The sequence below is a fragment of the Zootoca vivipara genome, chromosome 16 (genome assembly GCF_963506605.1).
Source record: "Zootoca vivipara chromosome 16, rZooViv1.1, whole genome shotgun sequence".
Lineage (NCBI taxonomy): Eukaryota > Metazoa > Chordata > Lepidosauria > Squamata > Lacertidae > Zootoca > Zootoca vivipara.
The window spans coordinates 35,270,133-35,293,252 of record NC_083291.1 but is presented as its reverse complement, the minus strand read 5'-3'; the positions used below and the strand labels follow the sequence as shown (position 1 = coordinate 35,293,252).

At 45.6% G+C, this 23,120-nt stretch overlaps 3 protein-coding genes across 4 annotated transcripts; 2 read left to right on the top strand and 1 right to left on the bottom strand.

Annotated features, from left to right (window-relative positions):
- The first annotated feature begins 1,799 nt into the window (after window positions 1–1,799).
- YJU2B (YJU2 splicing factor homolog B) lies at window positions 1,800–15,275 on the top strand. 2 transcript variants are annotated; one of them, XM_035097309.2, is made up of 10 exons: window positions 1,800–1,885; window positions 3,158–3,194; window positions 6,559–6,612; window positions 8,309–8,391; window positions 8,631–8,686; window positions 9,555–9,615; window positions 10,558–10,700; window positions 10,797–10,969; window positions 11,772–11,910; window positions 13,397–15,275. In XM_035097309.2, the coding sequence occupies exons 2-10, from the start codon at window positions 3,192–3,194 to the stop codon at window positions 13,804–13,806; spliced, it is 1,122 nt and encodes a 373-aa protein (XP_034953200.1). In that variant the 5' UTR covers window positions 1,800–1,885; window positions 3,158–3,191; the 3' UTR covers window positions 13,807–15,275. The 2 variants fall into 2 exon arrangements, with proteins under 2 accessions (XP_034953200.1, XP_034953201.1); XM_035097310.2 differs by lacking the exon at window positions 1,800–1,885 and having other exon boundaries at window positions 1,896–3,194.
- Window positions 3,615–3,809, bottom strand: TMA7 (translation machinery associated 7 homolog). The gene has a single exon (XM_035097311.2). The coding sequence runs from the start codon at window positions 3,807–3,809 to the stop codon at window positions 3,615–3,617; it is 195 nt and encodes a 64-aa protein (XP_034953202.2).
- Window positions 15,276–16,507: 1,232 nt separating the features above from the next.
- On the top strand, window positions 16,508–20,283 carry C16H19orf53 (chromosome 16 C19orf53 homolog). Its single transcript, XM_035097476.2, has 3 exons — window positions 16,508–16,642; window positions 17,331–17,386; window positions 18,840–20,283. Exons 1-3 carry the CDS (start codon window positions 16,552–16,554, stop codon window positions 18,978–18,980), a joined length of 288 nt encoding a protein of 95 aa, XP_034953367.1. The 5' UTR covers window positions 16,508–16,551; the 3' UTR covers window positions 18,981–20,283.
- Window positions 20,284–23,120: the final 2,837 nt, after the last annotated feature.

Genomic DNA, 23,120 nt, shown 5'->3' with positions numbered 1-23,120 from the left:
GAGAGTGGTGAAGACGGAACAGCAATCCGTAGGCTGAGGATTCCCATCTGGACTGTAGGATCTATTCTCCTTGCCTACACCTTGTTCCTTAATTCCCACATGGACTGTGCAGGAGGGCACTTTTCATTCTCCACAGACCAAAGCAAGCAGGGAAGCGGAAGCGGAAGCTGCGGGTGGGAGGACCCAATCCAGATAAGGACCCTGGCATAGGGGCTATGGGAGATTTAATCCCTTTATTTCCCTTTCTCAGCTGCAGTTCCAAACTGCACTTGTACTTTGCATTTGGGAAAGGGACACCCCATTTGTTCCAATGCCACATCTACAATTCTACTTGCAATGCAGATTCAACTGATTCAAACAAGCTCCCTCGGTTAGCTCACGTCTACATTTGTGACTTAAATCTTTTTAGCGGCAACTCAAGACCTGTCGAGTCTCGAGTTACGGAAGCAGATTGTTCCTACCTGAGGGAAGAGAGTTGAGCAACTCAGGATCCTCTTAACAATGCAGAAGGCGGCTTTCCCAGTACTGCTAATCTCTCCTGTCAAATGTCTCATAATCTGTTCACACACCACTGCCATCAGCAGTCTTGCACAAAATTGTCACTGGAGCCGTCAGACTGGTTTGATGTGCTCTTACAACACATCCCCTAGAGAAGGCCATGACCTAATATCCTCATTTTGTGTTTCCTAGAGCCAAACAGTTTAGGGCAAAGTGCAAGCCATACCAGGAGATAGCCTTGAAAGATCAAATTTCATTCAAAAGTCACTCCAGCTTTTTTCTTGCTGCAGAGGGATTTGGGATAAACATGTTTTGAATTAATGGCACAAATTAGAGTGTGGTCCCACCTGCCCAAAATATTTAAAGCAGTGACACACACCACTTTGAACAGGCATGGCTTCTCCCAAAGCAACCTGTGAACTGTTTGTTAAGGGTGCTGAGAGTTAGGAAACCTCTATTTCCCCCCTAGAGCTACAATTCCCGGAGTTCCCTGGGAAGAAGAATTGGCTGCCAAGCCACTCTGATAATTCTGAGCATGTCCGGAGCTGAGCCGGAAGCTGGAGTCAGGAGGATCAATTCTGGCACTTGAGGAACTCTGATTTAAAAACAGCATCATTTTTTATTTTGGAGACGAGAGAACAAATATCCTTGGATTCAAGCAGAGGCAATAGCTTCCAGGCTGGTCTATAGATTGCACAGATAATCCCACGAGAAAGCTTGTTGGCTTCTGCACTCCTTCAGATACTATATATACTGTACACAAAATGCTATCTTTGTGTGCACTACCTATGAAACCTAGTGGTCTGCATTTGCAGAATGTCTGTTTTGCAGAGAACTGTAGCAAGCAAAGAAAAGAAAAGAGAAAAAAAAACAGGAAAAGGAAAAGGCAGAAGAAAAGGTGCATTTGCAGCGAAAGCTGCAGCAGAAAAGGGGGCGTCTTTTGCCTCAGTGCTGGCAGCCGGAGAAGCTGGCAGCACCTCGAGCAAAATCTCGCCTAAAATTTCTCCCGGCGCCGGCCTGAGAGAGGAGAGCTTCCTGGGCTCCATTCGCAAGTAAGAACTTGAGGGAAAACGGATTTTGCATTTCCCAGCTCGGACAGTTCCGAGGCGGCCGGGCGGCTTGCCGTGGGGCTTCGGCGGCGAAGGAGGAGGCCGAGGCCCGGCTCAGGGAGCTCCGCAAGCGCAGGAAGGAGAGCCCCCTTTCGTCCCCAGGCCGACCTCCCTTCCTCAGCCTCCGGTACTTGGGGAAGGGAAAGGCAGCCGGCCAGCCAGGCAGGCAGACTCCTCCCCGGGGAAGAGGGCAGGATCCGGCGCCAGGCGCGCGCTGATGAGGCAGCCCGGAGGAGGCGGAGCAGGCGGCGGGAGAAGGAAGCCGGAGAGGCGGCGAGGTTGGTTGGGGGGAGGGGGTTCGGCCGCCCGCTTCCCCCGGCGCCCCAGAGCCTCAGGGAGGGCCGGGCACGGGGCGGCAGATACCATTATTGTTGTTGTTGTTGTTATTGGCCGGGCACGGGGCGGCAGATACCATTGTTGTTGTTGTTGTGGCAGATACCATTGTTGTTGTTGTTGTTGTTACAGTATTATTATTATTCACTTATTTATACCCCGCCTTTTCCCCTGACTGGGTCTCGAGGCGGCTTGCAAATAAGAGCAGGTTAAAAGCATACGTGGCGCAAAAAGGGGCGCGTGGGTGAAAGTGGGGGGCAGGCCCTTTGAGCGAGGTCCTGGCAGAGCCGGCCCACCCCTGAGGCAAGGTGAGGCGACGGCCTCAGACGGCAGGATCCCCAGGGGCAGCAGCAGATCCCCGATGCAGATCTTTATTCCCCATTGTTTTTCCCCGATAGAGATCTTCCCTCGCCCCTTCTTCCCTGGTAGGAAAGGGGGGGGTGCCCTTTTGTGGTCGGACTCAGGTGCCCGAAATGTCTTGGGCAGGACCTGTATCTGTGCATGTCTCTGCGTGGGTTTATTTCCTAACGTTTTATATACTGCTTGATGTTTTAGAAAAAGAAGGAGAAATAGGAATCCTAGCCACCCTCGAAGCAGTATAATATGCCCACTCAAGATGTATTTCAGCACGTTGTCACTTGTCAGGCCCAGGCGGCAACAGTCTGTGGTTAAGAAATATTTATAAGCACTTTCTTAAGAAAAAGAGAGAGGTGTGCTGTAATACCATGGCAGGACTCTTTGGTGGTGTGTGCCCACATATAGCCTATTTTATAGCCAGTGGTTTATTTCTGAAAAAGCAATCAATCTTGGCAAGAAGAATGTGGCCTAGAAGTGCTTAGCGGAGAGAGGCACTTTGCACACACTCAGAGGCACACTGCTACTACTGGGCATGGAGGAAATGGGGTGTTAGAGAGAACAAAGAGGGTACCCTGCCCACCTTGGGATCTGGCCCCGCCCCATGCTGGCATGCGCCCCCGATAGTACCCAGGAGGAAATGTGCCCTTTGACAGAAGCCAGGTCTCTCTAGCCCTGCTTTCAGAGGCTGTGACTTTCTGTTGTTTCTGCGCATTATGTGGCAGAAGTTCTAGCATCACAAGCAGGTTCTGGAGCTTGAGAGCAGGTGGCTGCTGCTTTGGGCACTCCAAAGAGTGATGCTGCTTGTGCCCCCCCATCTCTGGGAATATCCTAGAAATAACTTTCTCCTGCTCTTCTCTTAGGCCATTCCAACCGTTCAGCTAGACTTCTTTCATCATGGTGAGTACATGGAGTGTAATGTAGCACACCCACAAAGTTGTTTGCCCCCCAAACACAGTGCTTGAACTTCAACAGGGTAAGCACAACACTTTCATGAGATGCTGCAGTTGTGTGCTTTTCAGCACCATGTATCTAGCCTCCCATAGAGACACCAGCTCACACAAACATGCTTCTGTAGGAGGCTGACCTGACTACAGTACAAACTTATGTATGGCCATGTGTTCTCCTGGGACTGGTGGTGCTGTGTTTGTTTGGTTTGTTTTTAACCAAAAAAAAGGCCAATTATTTTGTTTGAACAAAATGTACATACCGTAGGTGCTCAAATTAATGTTTCCCACAACATCAGCCTGGAAATCCATCCTCCTGCCAAACATCCAATTAGAGAGAATGCTTTTCTTGCCCTATAGTCTCATCAATCTGCTACTTCTTACCAGATTTCTTAATCCCACCTACAGTAAGTGGGCCCTTTCCAGCTTCTTTTGCCTTCAACTCATCCAGTTTCAGCTGCTTCTCCTTCTGTTTTTGCTTGAACACTTTGTCTCCCTCATCCATTTCCTTTACTTGCTTCTTGGGCTGTTTCAAGGGTTCCTTCTTGCCACCAACCCGTTCTGACATGATGCTGCTGCCTTGCTTGCTTCTCCCCGACCCCACGGGTGCTGCTGTTAAATGTGAACTGGTCCTTAACCCACAAGGGTAACTTGAAGCTTATGTCCTGTGGTAGTTCTCCATACACTGGTCTTTTGGTCAACAAAAAAGAAGTTTAAATGCAATAATTACCAATGGGGGCTGGTTCACATTTGCCTGCAACTTCCCTGCTAGCACCTTGGGACAGCATAAGGCTGTGTTTCTATGGAGCTGCTGTTAGTTTGAATATTTGGACACAATGGCATCCCTGTGTATGCCTACACACACATACACACCTCCTGCGGGCATGCTGATGGAACAGTTGGTTTTGGCCTGGCTTAGATGGCTCCTGACATTCCCAAGGTGCCTACGTGTGGACTGTCATCAAATGAGAACTGGCCTGAACCAACAGCTGTTGCTTGAACAACATGACTGCTTGGATAAGGCCACTGAAATGGGGCGGGGGCGGCGGGGTTTGCTGAAAGGGTAGCTTAGCTATTATGATAGCAAAATGGAACCTCCATGTTAGTAGATGGGACAACTCTGTATACCAGTTGTCGGGTAAGAAGACAATGTGGTAAATCTGTTAACCTTCATGCCCGACTTGCGGAACCCCACGCATCCCCATAGGCATCTGTTTGGTCAGCAGGGTGTTGGTCCAAATAGACTTTGAATCCGACAAAGGAGAGGGTTCTCTTTGAGTTCTTCTGCAGTGTGCGGAAGAAATGAGCCAACTGCTTTGCTTATTGGAACTTTGGCCATGCTGTGACTCTTACCTGACAGCCACCTTCCCATATGTGACCCCTTGAGCTGAGCAGAAGGGGACCTGTGCTCTGAGCTAGGAGGAAGCAAGCAGGCAAAACTAGTATACAGGGTCTGGTTCAAAACACCTGCATCCCCACCTCCTGCTGCCGCTAAAAAAAACAAAAAACCTGCTTGTGTTTGCAGAGTTTTCTTTTTTTTAAAATCATCTTTATTCATTTTCACATAAAGAGAGAACCATACAAAAATACCAAAAAATAATAATAATAAGAAAAAAACATGAGAAAAAACAAAACAAGCACACAGTGAAAAAAGCAAAAAAGAAAAAATTGTCTAATAATCTTATATCAACATCAAATCATTTAGACTCCCCCGGTTCCCCCCCCATTGATTCCCCATTTCGAAGTCTTTGTAAAACAGTTTTCACATACCTGTACTACCAATTATTTTCCAATTAATTACAATTTCCTCTCTAATTATCTCCTTTCAATTTTATCTATTAACTCAATTTTTATATACATACATTTCCAATTAAAAAATTCCCCAACTTAAAAGTTTTCATCAAAAAAGAATTCCCTTTTAACACTTCATTCTTCCCCGGACCCCGGTACCCCAGAAAAGCCAGCAAACTCCATAATTCATACCAGTGTCAGACTTTCCAATCAATCCAACCTTAAATCACGTAAATAAACTTTTTAACCCACCCCCACCCTTTCCACAAACTTCCCACAATATATTGTGAACCCAGCCTGTTGTTTCCCCATTTTTCTTGCTGCTTCCCAGCACCCTCCTCCCATCCCAGTTTCCCAGTGGTTTCCCAGCACTCCCTCTCTCACTGGGAGTGCAAGGATCCTCTCTGGTTCACAGTTGAGGGGTTCTTTAATCAAGTCCAAAGTCTGACCCACATCTCTCACTTGTGGGTCATTTTGCCATCCTTTTTCCTCCTCTTCTTTGTATCTTTGAAATTCTTCATGAGTGTCGTTGTTATCTATCTTTTGTAGTTCTTCCTCTCTTGTCTCAGAGCTGGTCTGTTCTCTTTCCTTGTCTTTTCCCATGTTGTCCCTTGGTTCCTCAAATCTTTTATTAATTTGTCTCAATTGGTTATTATTCTTGCCCAGCTCATCTTTAATGCACAAAAGTTCTAGGTAGATCTTTTGGTAATAGAAATCCTGTATTAGTGTTGGAACTTCCATCGTCATTACTCTTAAGTCCCGTGGGAAAACAGCAGATAGTGAAGCCGGATGTGGCAGGAATCAAATTACATAGTGGAATCCATTTTAAGTCCTGTCCTGGCTATTCCATTAGTCCAAATAAAACTCATCATCCCATCATATTATTAACACAATTTTGAGTCCATTTGCTGGTCTCTCCAGGGACCAAGGTCCAACCTTCTGGAGGGTTTAAAAGTCTTATTTTTGACGAATTGGTTGCTCCTCTCCCTTCCCCGTCAGGGATCGAATTACTGTATCTTAAAATACTCAATGTGGGAGACCGACTTCCGTTTTTTAAAGTCTCCCAACATGTCCATCTTTAATCAAAATTTTGCCACTCAGGGTTTTTACTCACGTGGAGTTCTTTTTCCAATCCTTTAAATTACGGAAGGCATCCACTGCTAACTGGCTGAAGGATCAGGGCTTCGTTTCTGGAGGTGATGAAGGTGCCCAAGATGGCTCCCGCAGCTACCACCCCGCTGACTCTCGAGAGCTCTGCGGCTTCTCGGGCAGCGGAGGAGCTGCGTTTTGGAGCTCCGCCGGGCCAAAAAGCCCCCGGGAAGCACGACCCGGGGTTTGTGGGGGTCCGCGCGCCCCCGCGGGAATCCCCCCCTCCTCTAAAGCCAGAAGCCTCGGAGCTCGAGGCTTCTGCGCCCTCACGCCAGCGCAGCAGACCGGAAGTGTGTTTGCAGAGTTTTCATACACATTTAATTGCTTGAGGTGTTACTGAGCAACAGGACTCTAATGCTGTCATTGGTTACTTACAGGGGGAAAGAAAAGGAGTCAATAAGTATTACCCACCCGATTTTGATCCAGCCAAGGTAAGAGAGCAATTGTGGGTTCTAAGGGAAGTTCAGTGCTTCAAGTTGTGTGCTGACTGTGTGCATTTTTGTTTTCTGTATTACAAGGAAATAATAAATGTTGGACTTTGGCAAGATAAGTTCCATGGAGAGGGGGTTTGTGTACCTAGTGGTTATAGCAAGGAATCAGTTTTTGAATTGCCTGGAAGGGTGTTACTGAGCTGAAACAGGCACAAGTCTGCAAGCCAGGTTTTCTGGGTGCTGCCTTCACTGAGTGGACCTGCCTCCATTGAGTGGTCTTGTCTGCATGTGAGAATGGTTAAGGATCTCACATGTTTGAGAGATCTGGCCTCACTGGAAATCCTGTTCCCCACACCATGTCTACTCTAGGTACCCAATGTAATTTGCTGCTCTTGCCTGCTTCATAAATAAGCATTGAGATGGCAGTAATATATTCATTGTAAACCGAAGAATGTATTTCTAAAAAAGCAATTAGATTTCTGCAGAATTATTTTTCTATTGATAAATGGAAAACTTGAATAAGAACAAAGGATACAAATAAAATGTGATAAAAGACCACACAAAAGTGATAATTAATCCTAGAACAGGCCCATTCACCTGACAATCATCCACTTGAACCCTGGCAAATTATTTCCTATGTTTCTGAGCTCAAACAGCAAATTTGACCGTTTCGGCTAGGAATTAAAAACTGAAATCTTGTCCACATAATCAGCTTTCCTGACACAAGTTGGCAATTTCCCATATGTTTTCTTTCTTGGCATATTGGCAAGACAACATAGTAGAGAGTGAAAAACATCTTCAAGTTAAGTCACATGTCTTGAGTATCCTGCTGTCACTCGTCTAGAAACTGAGTAAGCAGAATTTAAAGCTGTATGTCTGGATGCCCAATGGAAAAGGGACTTCCAAATCAAACAGATGTTTTTTGGGATACACTTGTAACTTGAAGCCGTTGGCTTGTGTCCTTCCCTCCGGAGCAGGAGAAAACAAGCTTGTTTCATCTTCCATGTGACAGCCCTTTAGGTATTTGAAGATGGCTTTCATATCACCTCTCAGTCTCATTTTTTCCAGGCTAAACACTCCCAACTCCCTCAACCTTTCCTCATAATGCTTGATTTCCAGCTTGTCAACATCCTTCTTAAATTGTGGCACCCAGAACTTGATACATTATTCCAGATGTGGTCTGACCAAAGCAGAATAGAGTGGTACTATTATTTCCCTTGGACTGAACACTAGACTTCTGTTGATGCAGCCTAGAATAGCAATAGCTTTTTTTTTTTTTTTTGCTGCTGCTGCTGCTGCAGCTGCATCACACTGTTGACTCATGTTAAGCTTGTGGCCTGCTAAGACCCGTATATCCTTTTCACATCTTGTATTTGTGTATCTGGTTATTCCATGCACCCCCAAACTTCGATCCTCCAGATGTTTTGGCCTACAACTCCCATGATCCCTAACTAACAGGACCAGTGGTCAGGGATGATGGGAATTGTAGTCCAAAACATCTGGAGGGCCGAAGTTTGGGGATGCCTGGGATATTCCTTCCTAGGTGCAGGTCAGTTTTAAAAAATCCTGGTTTTCCCTGGAATGGACAATGTCATAGGGGTACATAAATTGTCATCGGATGAAGGCTGTAGAGTCATGACTGACACTGGACTTTGTATATAACAAGTTGAGAATCTTCTTGTCTCATTTTTTGCAGCATGGCTCCCTTAATAAGTACCGCAACAGCCATCCGCTACGGGAAAGAGCCCGTAAACTCTCCCAAGGTATCCTCATCATCAGGTAAGGAAACTTAGATGCAATCCTTAGCAGGCCAGGGCACCTTGGAGTTGAGTCCTTATTATGGGGTGCTCTTTGTAGGGGGGAATAGGAAACTGTCTGGGGCCTGCACATCAGGGGAAGCCAGCTCTATGCTAGGCAAGTTGCATGTGGACATCAAACAGGGCTTGTTTTCCTGCTAGCTGAAGTGGTCGGATGCCTCTGCTGCCTATGGTGAATGTCCCTTGGCTGTTCTTTCCTAGGTTTGAGATGCCTTATAATATCTGGTGTGACGGCTGCCAGAACCACATTGGCATGGGTAAGTGTGGAAGGTGGCTGGTGTTGAGGGCATCCCTTAGATAAATAGACAGCTAATAGGAGCTTGAGTGTGGTGAGAGGGGCTTGTTTGAAGGTAGTGGAATTTTGCGGCAAGAGCTATGTACTGCAAAGAGGAACCTTGTTTGTTGAATCTCCATTTGGTATTTCTGAAAGCCTCCTGTTTCGTCTTGCTTTTTTTGCTGCTAGGTGTGATTGAGTACTTCTCACCTCTTGGGGACTAGTGCTTAAGGGTAGGTCAGGAAGAAACCAGAGAAGGAAGGCTTGCACACCAGGAGGCCAGTAGGAGTCATACGGTCAACTGTTGCTAGTTAGAATAAGAGATAATTGGATTTTTATATCTCTTGAAGTCTGTTCTCAGCACTGAGAAGATGGGAGTGATGGGTCTAATAGATAAAATAAGGAGATAGAAGTCCTAGAAGCTGGAACAGAAGCTGCATTCTGATTATGTGCCACTACAGCTTACACGTAGATCAGGGATGGAGAACCTGTGACCTGTGTGTCGTTAGACTATGTCTAGACTGCCATCAGCCTCAGCCAGCACAGCCGATGGTCAATTATGATGAGAGTTGAACATTTGGAGTGCCACAAGCTCTCAGCTCCTAGTCTAGTAAATAAAACGGGGGTTAGGGATTCTGGAAGTCAAAATACCTGGGACACTTTCGTTGTCCCGGTGTTGTCCTGCCATTTTGGTAATTAAGGTAAAGGTTTCTCAAAGGGCGTGGCATAAATGTTTAAAATGAATAAATCAGTCATTGTTGGTAATTATAAGATTCCAGGGTGGGGTTGAGTGATCAATAAAATCTGAGGCAGGATTGTACAAATTCTACTCTTCCCTCTGCTGGCTGCAGGTGTTCGCTACAATGCTGAGAAGAAGAAGGTTGGCAACTACTACACAACCCCCATCTACAGGTGGGTGCTGTGAGGGCTCTTGTTGTCTTTACTGGTGCTCTTGGCCAGGACGAGTTGGGCAGTGTGCGCATCAAGTGGAAGTTCAGGTCTGGCAAAGGGAAGAGGCAACTGGCTGGTGCTTAGGTAATCTGTACCCACATTTCCCACCTCCACTTTCAGTGGAAGATCAAGAAAAACAGCATGCTGTGTGTACTGTCTGATTTGTGTAACTGCACATGCATGCTTGTGGCGTGTGAATCGTAGAGTGGAGGGGCTTTTCCTGTAGGCCCAACCCCCTGTTGGTGGAAGAAATCCAGAGTGGTTGTCCTGCTAGAAAACATCCAAGTTGAGACAGAATCCACTACCACTGTATATTTAGCTGCATCAACCTTTCTTCATGTGGACTTCTTTACCATAATGCTGGTCGTCCTTGTTGCCCTCCTCTGCACCCATTCTGATTAGTCCAAGTCTGCTAGCCACGGGGCGGGACCAGAAGCTCTGTGGCGCTATTCATTTAGCTGGGTGCCCTTCTCATTCGTCTTCTGCTTCCTGCTTGTAGCCATGAAAAAATAAACACAACCACAGCAAGAGACTTGCTTATCTGTACCGTGGCTTCCACAAACCCCACAAACAATAAAAATAAATTTAGTAATCATAATCAGACACAATAGATTCAGCTGCTTAGCTCTGCTCAGCAGCCATTGGCCTTTTGAAAGAGGCATGCTTTTCATCCTCTAAAACACTGCAGCACCAGAAAACAGAGTTGCCTCATGTGTTGCAGGGACCAACCACCATACAGAACATGTCCCCCTACAGGGACACAGGAATTGTAGGGGAAAAGGTGGAAGGTCGGTATAGGGTTCTGTGTGACAGTAGGAGGCCTTTTTTCTGAACGTCTTCCATTCATGGCCACAACATCTGGTATCCCCCTCACCATCCCTTCTTGCTGAACTTGCCTTCTAGGTTCCGTATGAAATGTCACCTTTGCCCCAACCACATTGAGATGCAAACGGACCCAGCCAACTGTGATTATGTCATCGTCAGCGGTGCCCGGCGCAAGGAAGAGCGCTGGGACGTGGAAGCGAATGAGCAGATAGTGGCCACAGGTGAGCCTAGGGAGCTGTGCCCATCCTGCTGTTGGGGTGCTTGAGGATTCATCCAGTCTGGCCTGGCCAGGCCTAATGTTTGTATCTGCCTCTCAGCCCATGAGGAGAAGCAGAAGCTGGAGACAGATGCCATGTATCGGCTGGAGCATGGCTCAAAGGATCAGAGCAAGCTACAGCGAGCCCTCCCCACCCTGCAGAACATCCAAGAGGCTCAGAGCGCCTGGAAAGATGACTTTGCGCTCAACAGCCGCCTTCGCCGGAAATTCAGGGTAAGCAGATGTTGAGGTGGGAGAGTTCCTCTTCGTGGCCCTAGAACAAATTAATCTGTGGCCCTGAACAGGGTGAGATTTCAACTGTGTCAGCCACATAATAACTCTTAGAGGTTTAACCACATGCCTTTCAACTAATTAATTAATTAAGTTTAATTTAATTTAAAGTGCATATGATGAAATTTAGGTACATTTCTGAAATTTGTTTCATAATAAAAAGTCCCATGAAAAGATGAATGGATTCAAACTGTGGTGCAACAGCCACTTACTCAGGTGTAAGCTCCATTGAACTGGGTGGGACTTACTTCTGAGGAGACGTGCATAGAATTGCTCTGTAAAAAAATAATAATAGCTTGCATACTTGCATGTTTATCTTAGTCATTTGCATTTTAGTGTGCTATCTTTATGGACATTTGGGTTTCTTTTAAAATTATTTTTAATGTAAGCGATACCAAATCAAATAAGCGTAGGCAGAACAAGAATGACTCAAAGGAGAAACGCAATTTGTATTGTAGAATGAATTTCCATAAAGCTTCCCTGTCTGGTATCCTGGAGTTATTTTTTATTGATTACTGACAACCAGGCAGGAGGATATTTATACTGCTGGATTCAAGTTTGTATTCCTATTTTTATTTTGTTTATTTACTCAGCTCCTCCAGGACAACTGGATACAGTGGATTTAAAAATATTTATTCCTGTCTTTGCTAGTCCTTCGCTTGTGTTTTAGTTTTGCCCCTCCCCAAACTTTCTGATGTGGATTTCTCTTTTTTTTGTCTCTGTGTCTCCCTTTCCTATCCCATAGGAAGAAAAGAAAGTCCTGCAAGAGGAGGAGAAGAAAGATCTTGCCCTGCAGTCAAAAGCAAGCCTGAGCATCCCACTTGTGAGAGAGTCTGACGAAGACCGCCATCTGGCGGCGCTTCTCAAGTACCAGAGCCTTGGCTGTACGTGAAGCCTTAGCTGTTGGGGTTTTTTGGGGGGCTGGAAGATGCAAGGAGGAAGGATAGGGCTTCTCCAGCCTGAAGTGTGCTGTGCAAAGGCCCAACACGGTTGTTGGCAGCACAAAACAGATGGCCACCTGTTGAAAACAGGATTCAAGGAGAACGCTCACATCGCTGCCCCACTCGTGTCCTTGCACACCCCTTCCTCCCCAAAGCCCTTAGAGCTCCAGGTCTTGCAGCACAAGCCATCTGACTCCTTTCCTGATTGATTCTTTGACTAAGGTTTCAGAAGAAATGACTGGCAAGCCCTCACAATGAAGCTAGGTTGCTAGGCTACGGTATTCGTTATGTACCAAAACAAGAGACAGTGATGTCATGTGCATTTTATAATTTACGTTCGTTTTTCACATGTGCAGACTTTGTCTCACCTGCCATTGCCCCACAACTGCTGTAGTTGTCAGAAACCCACCTTTCCCTGTTTTTTGGTGACTCCTAGATCCTGGTTGGAGAACCGCTGAACTTGGGCCACAATACAAAGATACTGTCGCTCATAACGGTGCGGGCACTGGGCTGTCAGACAGACCAGTCTCAAAACATCATAGCTGCGCCAGATTATTTTATGCTTCAAAATCCCCTGTAGCATTGGAGAGGGTGCTGAGATGCCAGCTATCCATAGCCCAGTGGTAGAGCACATGCTCAATGTGCAAGAGGTCCAAGGTAGGTTCATTTTCCCAACCTCCAACATCTCTTAGTTAAAAAACAGGATCAAGTTGCAGTTGGTGGGAAAGACTCCCCCTCCCCCTATCCTCAGCTAGATCGACCAATAATCTGATTTGGTGTAACACAGCTTCCAATATTCCTGTTGCAATGCACACAGTACCATTTCCAGTTATGTAATAGTCCCCTTATAATATTCCTGTTGGCGGCAGCTTACATGGAAATTGCTTTTCAATGGAAAGCAGCAGGTGATTTGATGTTGAATCGTTGGCTTGGCGGTGTGCAATGTGGCATTAACTGAGAGGTTGGTGCAAATTGTCCCAGACAGACAATTTTGACTGCTGGGTTCCCTTTTCTATTGTACATAAATGGGACTTTGCCAGTTTGTCCTTTCCCCAATCAACAGGTTTCTCAATGGAGAGGCTGGCTTACACAGAGGACAAATTATTCATAGAACCATAGAACTGTAGAGTTGGAAGGGACACAAAGGGTCATCTAGTCCAGCCCCCTGCAATGCAGGAATCTCAACTAAAGCATGCATGACATCATTATTATGTAGCATGCAATTCAGTTGGTTATATGTATCTTGTTTTTTGCTTGCTTTTTTGCATTGCAGTGTCTTACTATGTACTAATTCCCCACCCCTTTTAACTTGGTTTCTTGTATGTTCTTCTGTAAACTTTATTAATATTAATATATTAATAAAATTAATAAATTATAATTTGAAATAAAAACAAAAATGGTAACGATAACCCATTCTCTCTCCATCCAGCTTACGAAGACAAACAGAAGCAAAAACGCAGTGAGATCGTTGACCGCCCATGGTTCTCATCTGCCCAGGTCTCGAGCCCCAAAGCCAATGACACCCTGAAAAAGCTGGCACTCTCGGGGAAATCCCCAGCTGGCAAGCCGCCTGTAGCGATGAACGACCTGGGTGTTGTGCGTCGGAAATCCAGGGATAGGGAACGAGCTTCGACCGAGGAGGAGAGTGAGGCTTCAGATTCCACATCATGTGCTAACAGGCAGGACCAGGACAGTGCAATGAGGAAAGTGTCCCTTGACTCTCTCACAGGGCCTGAAGTGGGCTCCCAAAAGGCTGAAGAAAACCCCCTATCCCATTTTGCTACCTCTCTTGTCGCAGATTATTCTGACTCTGCATCTGATCCTGAAGCTGAACTGTGAAGAGAGTTTTGTGGCACTGTATATAATGTGACTGGACCTGATGTACAAATTGTCATCCCCCCCAAACCAACAAAAGACTCTGCAGTTGTTATGCCTATCAGTTGAATGTCTGAATAGGTGTGTGTGTGTGTGTGTGTGTCCGCCCTTGGGAGTTCCATTTTGCTGCCTTTCCTTGAGCTGGTTATTTAAGCATGAACCCTTCCTTGTTTTGTCCAACATACCACAAAATAAACACAGCTATCCCTATAGCCCTGCCTCTTTTGTCCTGACCATAGTCTTGACAGCTGCTTACATAGAATCAGAGAATTGTAGAGCTGGAAGGGACCGCGAGGCTCATCTAGTCCAACCCCCCTGCAGTGCAGGAATCTTTTGCCCAACATGGGGCTTGAACACATGACCCCGAGATTAAGACTCTTGTGCTTTTCTGACTCAGCTATCCATTAGTTGAATGCAGAGGTCACCAACCTGGGTTTGCAGGGAAAGGAAAGAAGCTGAAATCAGGCATCTTTGTATACGTGTAAAGCATAAAAGCCTTTTGAACTCATATTTCTAAAACAGAGATTCCACACATGGTACCACACATGGTAGACTCTGTGGCACTCCCAGATACCTCCCATTCTTGTTTGAATGATGGGTTTCTTTTCTTTTTCTCTTTGGAGGGGTTGCCTTCCTGCTATTGGGGGAGGGGGTTGAACATTGTCAACTTATCTGTCAAAAGGGTATTTTGGGGTGTCTGATTTTCCAAATATGCTCCAGGCCTGAAAAAATCGGGGACTCTTCTCCAAAATTGGTCAAGAGACCAATTATTTTGATAATATGTCATTGGTATCATCAAAAATACTGAGTAACATCAATTTTGGACAACAAACAATAGTTTCTCTAGTAATATTTATCATTTCTGTGAAAATTAAATTCCAAAAATTGTGCACCAGCTGTCATTCCCACCATGACCGATATGTACCAGATGCATTGCAGCCCCTCCAACAATAGGTAGGTGCTTTGGAAGAAAACATTTTTGACATTTGCAAAGGAGTGTGATAACATCAGTGTAGCAATGTTAAGGAGATTTTCCTAAGAAAACTGGAAACAGATTTTAAGGGTCGTGATTTCCAAATTTTATTCCAATCCTTGGGAATAATATGTTTACCAATTTCTAGTTCACATATTTTTAAGGAGTGTCCATGGATCCATAATTTACATTAAGCAACATTGCATACAATTTAAGGGGGGGGGGGAATGTTGTCAAATATCTAGAACCATTTGCTCCATCCACTTAGATCAGAGTTTCCCAAACTTTCCATGTTGGTGACACACATTTTAGACATGCATCATTTCATCACACAGTAATTCAGTTTTCCTAACAAACCTGAGGTTAAACTAACCCTTTTTTTATCTCCTGGAGGAGCGTGGGGAGCATTTGTTGTGACACGCAGTTTGGAAAGCTTTTAGATTTTCGCTTGTGGAAAAGGCTATGGCGTATTATTATTATTTTTATTATTAATAATATCAATAATAATATCAATAATAATAATAGAATTTATATACCGCTCTATACCCGGAGGTCTCAGGGCAGTTCACAGAAAATTAAAATATAAAACCACAAAATATATAATGAAAATAAAAACAACCCAATAACACCCCCCCCAAAAAACCACATTTTAAAATGGCATAGGATGTCAATCAAATCAACCAAAGGCCTGTATCCATCCAGCCCTCTCAAGCTACATGCACACGCAGCACTACTGTCCTGACTTGGGTGGCTAGATGGGAAGGATGCCAGCTTGTATGTTTATTAGCTGAGCAGCGAAAACAATTTTGGCAAGCGTGCAACTTGTATAGAACTAAAACAACCACCATGCAATATGTTCACTTTTAGGCTATTGACTTGCTGTGCGGTTTTTATTGTTGTTGTTTAGTCGTTTAGTCGTGTCCGACTCTTCATGACCCCATGGATAAGAGCACGCCAGGCACTCCTGTCTTCCACTGCCTCCCGCAGTTTGGTCAGACTCATGTTTGTAGCTTCGAGAACACTGTCCAACCATCTCATCCTCTGTCGTCCCCTTCTCCTAGTGCCCTCAATCTTTCCCAACATCAGGGTCTTTTCCAGGGAGTCTTCTCTTCTCGTGAGGTGGCCAAAGTATTGAAGCCTCAGCTTCAGGATCTGCCCTTCCAGCGAGCACTCGGGGCTGATTTCCTTCAAAATGGACAAGTTTGATCTTCTTGCAGTCTATATATTCTTAATAGATTTTTTATATACAGTATAGTTCTTATTCTACTAATGTTTAACTGGTTTTTAATTAATGCTTCTGCTCCTTAAATGGTTTTAACTGCTCCTATCTTATCTGAAAGCTGCCTTGAGTACCTGCCAGGGGAAAAGGTGGGGTATACTGTATAGGGTTGCCATACATCTGGAATGTCTTAAGGCTGCCAATTTTGGCGAATTTTTATTTTGAGAATTTGCAAAAAAAAAAAAAGAAGAAGCTCCGGATTTACATTTAATGAAATAATAACAATAACAATATCGCTTGTGGCTTGAGCCAGGATCCTGCCAAAAAAGCTGGCCTATTTCGCAGCCTGCGCATGAGGAGGCGCGCGCCCTGCCGACCTTTTCCGGGTCGCGCGCCGCTCGAGCCCTTTCGCATCCCTGCAGGAGCGCCTGCACTTCCGGGTTCGAGTCCTCCCTTCCTCCGACTGCCAGGGCGCGTGGAAGTAAGCCGGGCAGGCAAGGCAGGGCGGCCGAGAGCGATGGCTCAGGGGAAGCGCAAGTTCCAGGCGCGCAAGGCGGGGAAGAAAGCGAACGCGGCGGCGGCGGCGGCCCGGGGGCCTCGCAAAGGAGGTAGGGCCGAGGGACGGACAGAGGCCGCCCGGGCGCTGGCTTTGCTCGCAACTTTGCCTCCGGCTCCGGAGACTTTTGTGCGCGCTCGGAAGAATTCCGGGTGCGTGAAAAAAAACAACCCTCCTCTCCAGGAACGCGATGAGAAATAATTATTATTCTTTATTTAAAAAATTTAGTCGCTTTCTTTTGCCCAAGGCAATCCCAAGCGAATTAAAACCAAATTAGGAGGCCCACCCCCTTATTTTCTTTATTTGTGATCCACGAAGCCGGTGCCAGAGCGCCCTCCGCCCTCCTCATTTTACGCGCGCCTGTAGCAATTTCCAGGCGAGTCTCCAGAGCAGAGCAACAAACACACTGTCCCGTGCAGCTGTGCATGATTTTTGTAACTCTCCTGAAGCAGCTTCTGCATTATTTATTATTATTATTATTATTATTATTATTATTATTATTATTATTATTATTATTATACAAATTATGTACTTTGAATATTTTGAGTAGTGGCAGTGGGTTACATACAAATCTAGCCCAAGAGAAGATTGCCCATCTAGTAAGAGACAATGATATTTGGTAGGCAAATTCTTTTCTGCATATTTGTATATCCTGCACAGCTTCTGCCTAGGAGATGTAGCAGTGCAGAAGCGAAAAAGAATTTATTTATTTCCTTTGTGTTGTTGGGTTCCTCTCCTAGGCCGCATAATTGCTCCCAAGAAGGCTCGGGTGATCCAGCAGCAGAAACTGAAAAAGGTGAGATGCTCCCACCCTCCTCCATGCCAAACGGATAATCTGGAAGCAGCAACGGCAGAGACCACCTTTTGAGGCTTGTGTTATGTGGGCGCAAGTTTTCAACCCACGTGCCAATCATCAATTGTCTTCAGTGGCACAGAGCACTTTTCCACTGACTTAGCCTAAGACACGACGTGTAGCTTCTTCTGGACAGGGGTAGCCTGGCCACCATGCTGCTCTATGCTCAAGTAGCTTCTGGGTTAGACTCCTGCAATGCAATGCACTTGGTGTTGCCCTTGGAGACAGTTTAGAAACTATAGCTAGTACAGATTCAGCTGTCGTGCTTTTAGCTGAGATGGCTCATCTGAATTTTAAAAACTTCCCTGGTTTTCTGTTTGTTTCTGAGCCTAATTGACAGCACAAGCACTGACTTTTAAGGCCCTTGGCTCTCATGGGTATCTAAAGGAATGCCCATTCACACATTGACCCGCCATCTACCAATGCTTTCTGTCATGAGTGAGGTTGGTGGTGACCATGGGGAGAGCTTTATGTTTTAGACTCCAGCCAAAACCTTTTTTCGTTTCTCCTAGGCCAGGGGTTGGCAACCTGTGGCCTATGGGCCACAAGCAGCCCATGGGGGTCATTTAATGGCCCACAAGCCGCCCCTGAACTGAGCCGCTTGCTCGGCGAGGCCCCGCATGATGCACTAAACTGGCTCAGCGCAGAGCGGGGACTCGCTTCCGCGACACCGGAAATCGCATCTGTGCAGATGCCAGAAATTGCGATCCAGCTCACAGAGCGATCTCTGCAGGAGTGAACTGGCCCAGGCGAGGTAAACCTTGCCGACCCCTGTCCTAGGCCTTCTACGTATGTTAGAACTCATCCTAAGGTAAAGGCAAAGGGCCCTTGACCATTAGGTCCAGTCACGGATGACTCTAGGGTTGCAGCGCTCATCTCGCTTTATTTGCCGAGGGAGCCGGCGTTTGTCCGCATTCAGCTTTTCGGGTCATGTGGCAACATGACTAAGCCGCGCACGGAAACGCCATTTACCTTCCCGTCAGAGCAGTACCTATTTATCTACTTGCACTTTGACGTGCTTTCGAACTGCTCGGTTGGCAGGAGCAGGGACCGAACAACGGGAGCTCACCCCGTCGCAGGGATTCAAACCACCGACCTTCTGATCAGCAAGCCCTAGGCTCTGTGGTTTAACCCACAGCGCCACCCACGTCCCTAAGAACTCACCCTACTGTTCTTTTAATTAGAATGTTTTTCATCGTTGTTTCATGTGGATTGTATTGTATGTGCTTTTATTGTAAACCAGCCTGAGGTCATATCTGATCAAGGGTAGTATATAAATTCCCTAAAAAAACAGAAATACCCTCCCATTAGCAAACCTCAGTGGCACACCATAAGATTGGGACGTTTCAGGTGCATAGTTGCTTAGTTGTCATCATATAAACCTCTTTCTCTGCAGAACCTGGAGGTGGGCATCCGTAAGAAGATTGAGCACGAAGTGGTGATGAAGGCCAGCGCTAAACTACCCAAGAAACTGAGTGTGCTGAAGGCCCCCAAAGTGGACACCACAAAAGAGCCAGGCCACTCCAGCAAGTCTTAGCTATGTCCTGCATACCTGAGTGGGTAGCAGAGAGCAGCCGTATACGGCTGGACAACTGCACCCACGACACCCACCTTCTAGTCTTGGATGAGCCTGCAGATTAATAATGTAGCACCATTTCAGTTGGTGGTGAAAGCTTCCCTTCACACGAGAAACCGGGTGGGCTGTTCTGTGGCTAGGTGAAGAGGTGGGCTTTGTTTTTCAGCTATATTGTATGTAATATTGGTTCAAGCCCCAGCGTTTCCCCTGTTTTATATTTGGACTTGCCTCTCATTAATGACTTCAGTGGAAGCCATTCTTTCAAAGCTAGCCTGGACTGGGTAGAGTTTGTAGGAGCGACTGGAGCTGTTGCCCATTGCTGTTTCAGCAGCATCAAGTTATCAGAATCAGACAAGGCACACTGTGTTCATACGGGTCTACAGACATGGCATGTATGGCACCTATATAACATATTGGTATTTACACATGTGGGTGTCTTTGCAAACATGGGAGTCCAGTGTGTGAATGTTGGGCAGGACCCAGCAGGCTAGGATGAATCTCAATCCACTATTTTCTATAGGGCTTGGATGTCTACATGAGACTTGATCCACCCCGTATGAAGAAGCAGAAATTCCCAACTGAGCTTTGAGGTTTTTAGCTGTTCCTGGAACCAAGTGTGATTTACTCACGTGTGTATTGTGGTTTGAGTAAAAAGGATCTCTTCTGCCATCTGTCCCCTTTCTGCTGCCTTCTGAGGGTCCATATAACACACTAATTCTATTTTGCTGCCCGTTTCAACCTTGCCCCTTTTGCAAAGCTTCTGACATAATCTGTGATGATTGCTTTCGTAACCCAGAAGGTTCCTTATGGCTTCCTCATATCTTTCCACGGTACCTTGGTAAAACCAAGGTATATGTTCTCAGATCAGGAATCCCAAATCTAAAGTAATTTTTAAACGTTGAAATCCCTGTTCCTGTAACTACTGCAGATGTTTGCTTATTACTATAGTATCTCCACCACATTTAATAAATATGTTATCTAAAAAGTGCATTCTTAACTCAGAGCATTTCATCCTGCAGTTTTGTGAGTTGTGCAGGGATGAAAGATTTACTTGGAAATGTCCTGGAGTGGAGGCGAGAAGTTGGTGAACACAGAGGGCACGATCTGGCTAAACACAACCACTTTATCCTTTACTTATTTATTGCAAAATAAAAAAAATTCCTTCAGTAGCACCTTAAAGACCAACTAAGTTTTTATTTTGGTATGAGCTTTCGTGTGCATGCACACTTCTTCAGATACACTGAAACAGAAGAGCCAGACCCTTATGTATATTCAGAGGGTGGGGGTGGGGGTGGGAATGGGTGATGGGCTGATAGGAGTGGTAAACTCCTTATTTATTGCATTTATAGATCCCTCCTTTTATTCCCATGAGCTCACGGTGGTGTACATGCTGCTCCCCCTCCTCATTTCATTGCCACTGTGAGGTAGGTTAGGCTGCAAGGCAGTGACAGGCCCAAGGTCGCCGGGGAGCATTTTGGAGAAGCAGCCCATGATCTGGGACCAGGCACTGTCCTTTGGGTGAGGGGCAGGATACTTGCAACCACAAATTTTAAGATTTGCCACCTAGGCTAGGCAAAATGTGTGGACTCCTGATGGCAACATGCTTTATTAAATGTGCTAAAATGTAAAATTCATATTTAAAAGATCTGATCAGAAAAAAAAATTGGGAATTCTGAAGTGTATAACAAGAGAAGCTGGATTCTGCAACGTGTATAAATTATGCATACTAAGCAAATTTGCAGGATTTCTCTTATTTTGAATAATCTATACTGCAGTTTTTGCATGATTTATTCTGGTTATGCGGGTCTTTTAGGATGGACAAGGAACTGTGCAGGGCACTTAAACTAGGGTTGCCATATTTCAAAAAGTAAAAACCAGGACACCCTGAAAACTGTTGAGCATTTTTTTAGGAAGGACTCGAATTTTTTGAGCTTTTTCTTAGGCAAACCCGAAAGTTGTTGAGCGTTTACAAAAACACAAAACAAACTTGACTTGCCTCAGATCCAGGAAAAGGCGCCACATTTTGGAAATCCCCCATTTGATGCGCTTTCGAACTGCTAGGTGGGCAGGAGCTGAAATCTGTCGGGTCCTTTACCTTTGCCTTCATGTACACCTAAGAAAGGGAAAATGCACCAGTGGGAGGGATGGCTGGGTCACCCACTCTGCAAGCTGAGCAAACACGGCAGGGTACACCACAAAGGAGGTTTGTACCCTTTCTGTATGGGGTATATTGTGTGTGTGTGCACGCACTCCTGAACCGGGCAATGGGAGTCTGAAATAGAAACGAAGTCCTGCCAAACCTTAACCCTGCAGAGAAATTCACAGGTGAAAGTTGACATCACTAAACCAGAGTTCACAGAACTACTGGTAACCGAAGTTAAAAATTTAAATTAGTGGCATGCTTAGAAAGTTACCTTATTGCACATCGGACTGTTTGTCCATCTAGTCCAGTATTGTCTACTCTGACTGGGAGTGGCTCTGCAGCAGTGACGGAGAACCTGTGGCTCTCACAATGTTGGCCTCCAGCGCCTGTCAGCCCTACTAGCATGTCCAGATGTCAGGGGTGATGGGAATTTTAGTGCAACCATGTTGTTGTTGTTTAGTCGTGTCCGACTCTTCGTGACCCCATGGACCAGAGCACGCCAGGCACTCCTGTCTTGCACTGCCTCCCGCAGTTTGGTCAAACTCATGTTCGTAGCTTTGAGAACACTGTCCAACCATCTCGTCCTCTGTCGTCCCCTTCTCCTTGTGCCCTCCATCTTTCCCAACATCAGGGTCTTTTCCAAGGATTCTTCTCTTCTCATGAGGTGGCCAAAGTATTGGAGCCTCAGCTTCACGATCTGTCCTTCCAATGAGCACTCAGGGCTGATTTCCTTCAGAATGGATAGGTTTGATCTTCTTGCAGTCCATGGGACTCTCAAGAGTCTCCTCCAGCACCATAATTCAACCATACCTGGAGGGAAACAGGTTCTCCGCCCTGCTTCAAGGGGTCTCAGCAGAGTCCTAAGAGCCTCTTAATTGGAGGCACCAGGAACTGCGCCTGGAAAAACTGGAAGAGCGATCTGAAGTGTACAGCATGTTATTCAATGAAGGATAACTACCTGAAAATGACTTGCAGGTGGTATTTCACTCGGAGTAGACTTGCTAAGATGTATAAGACTGAATCAGTATGTGCTGGAGATGCAATAAGGCTGAGGGTACGTTCCTTTCATATGCGGTGGACCTGTAAAGGGGTAAAAAAAGTATTGGGAAATAATTCATAATGAATTGAAAAAAATGTCTAAAAGTACCGTACTTTCCCCCAAAAAGCCAGAATCCTTTTGGTTGGGGATAATTCAGATGGAAATTCCCAGGTGTCCAAAAAAGTTATTTATGTATGCTACTACTGCGGCCCGTGTTTTCTTAGCCCCAAAATGGAAAATGAGCAAGGTCCCAACCAAAGTAGAATGGCAACTTAAACTGAGGGAATATGCGCAGCTTGCGGACCTAGCATAGAATAAGAGAATAAGAGCATACATTTAAAGAAGATTGGGAAATGTTTATTGAATATATGGGGGGAAATTGTGTACACTTGAAAACGTTGGCAACATTCAGATAAATTCAACAGTGTAAATATATTAGTATATCATGAGAAGAGAAGACTCCCTGGAAAAGACCCTGATGTTGGGAAAGATGGAGGGCACTAGGAGAAGGGGACGACAGAGGACGAGATGGTTGGACAGTGTTCTCGAAGCTACGAACATGAGTTTGACCAAACTGCAGGAGGCAGTGGAAGACAGGAGTGCCTGGCGTGCTATGCTCCATGGGGTCACGAAGAGTCAGACACGACTAAACAACAACAAATAAGTTTTGATGGACGTAATAATGGAATACTGGATGGTTTAGTTTATGTAAAATATGCAGGGATTTATGTTATGCAAAAAGAAAAGTCATTGATATTTTAAGGTTGTTTAAATGAATATTCTAAAATATAAAACAGATAATTTCATGATGGGAGGGGGGGAACTGAACAACTGAGCATGGAACCTGCAGGTGTAGCATTTACTCTTTCACTGAGCTATAATGTGCCACACAAGTGCAGGAGTTCAGGAGGAGTAAGAA

Coding starts and splice junctions, on each gene's coding strand:
- YJU2B (XM_035097309.2), top strand. Junction 6,613..8,308: donor CCGATTTTGATCCAGCCAAG/GTAAGAGAGCAA, acceptor CATTTTTTGCAG/CATGGCTCCCTTAATAAGTA. Junction 8,687..9,554: donor CCAGAACCACATTGGCATGG/GTAAGTGTGGAA, acceptor TGCTGGCTGCAG/GTGTTCGCTACAATGCTGAG.
- TMA7 (XM_035097311.2), bottom strand. CDS start 3,809: ATGTCAGAACGGGTTGGTGGCAAGAAGGAACCCTTGAAACAGCCCAAG.
- C16H19orf53 (XM_035097476.2), top strand. CDS start 16,552: ATGGCTCAGGGGAAGCGCAAGTTCCAGGCGCGCAAGGCGGGGAAGAAA. Junction 16,643..17,330: donor CCGGGGGCCTCGCAAAGGAG/GTAGGGCCGAGG, acceptor TTCCTCTCCTAG/GCCGCATAATTGCTCCCAAG. Junction 17,387..18,839: donor AGCAGCAGAAACTGAAAAAG/GTGAGATGCTCC, acceptor CTTTCTCTGCAG/AACCTGGAGGTGGGCATCCG.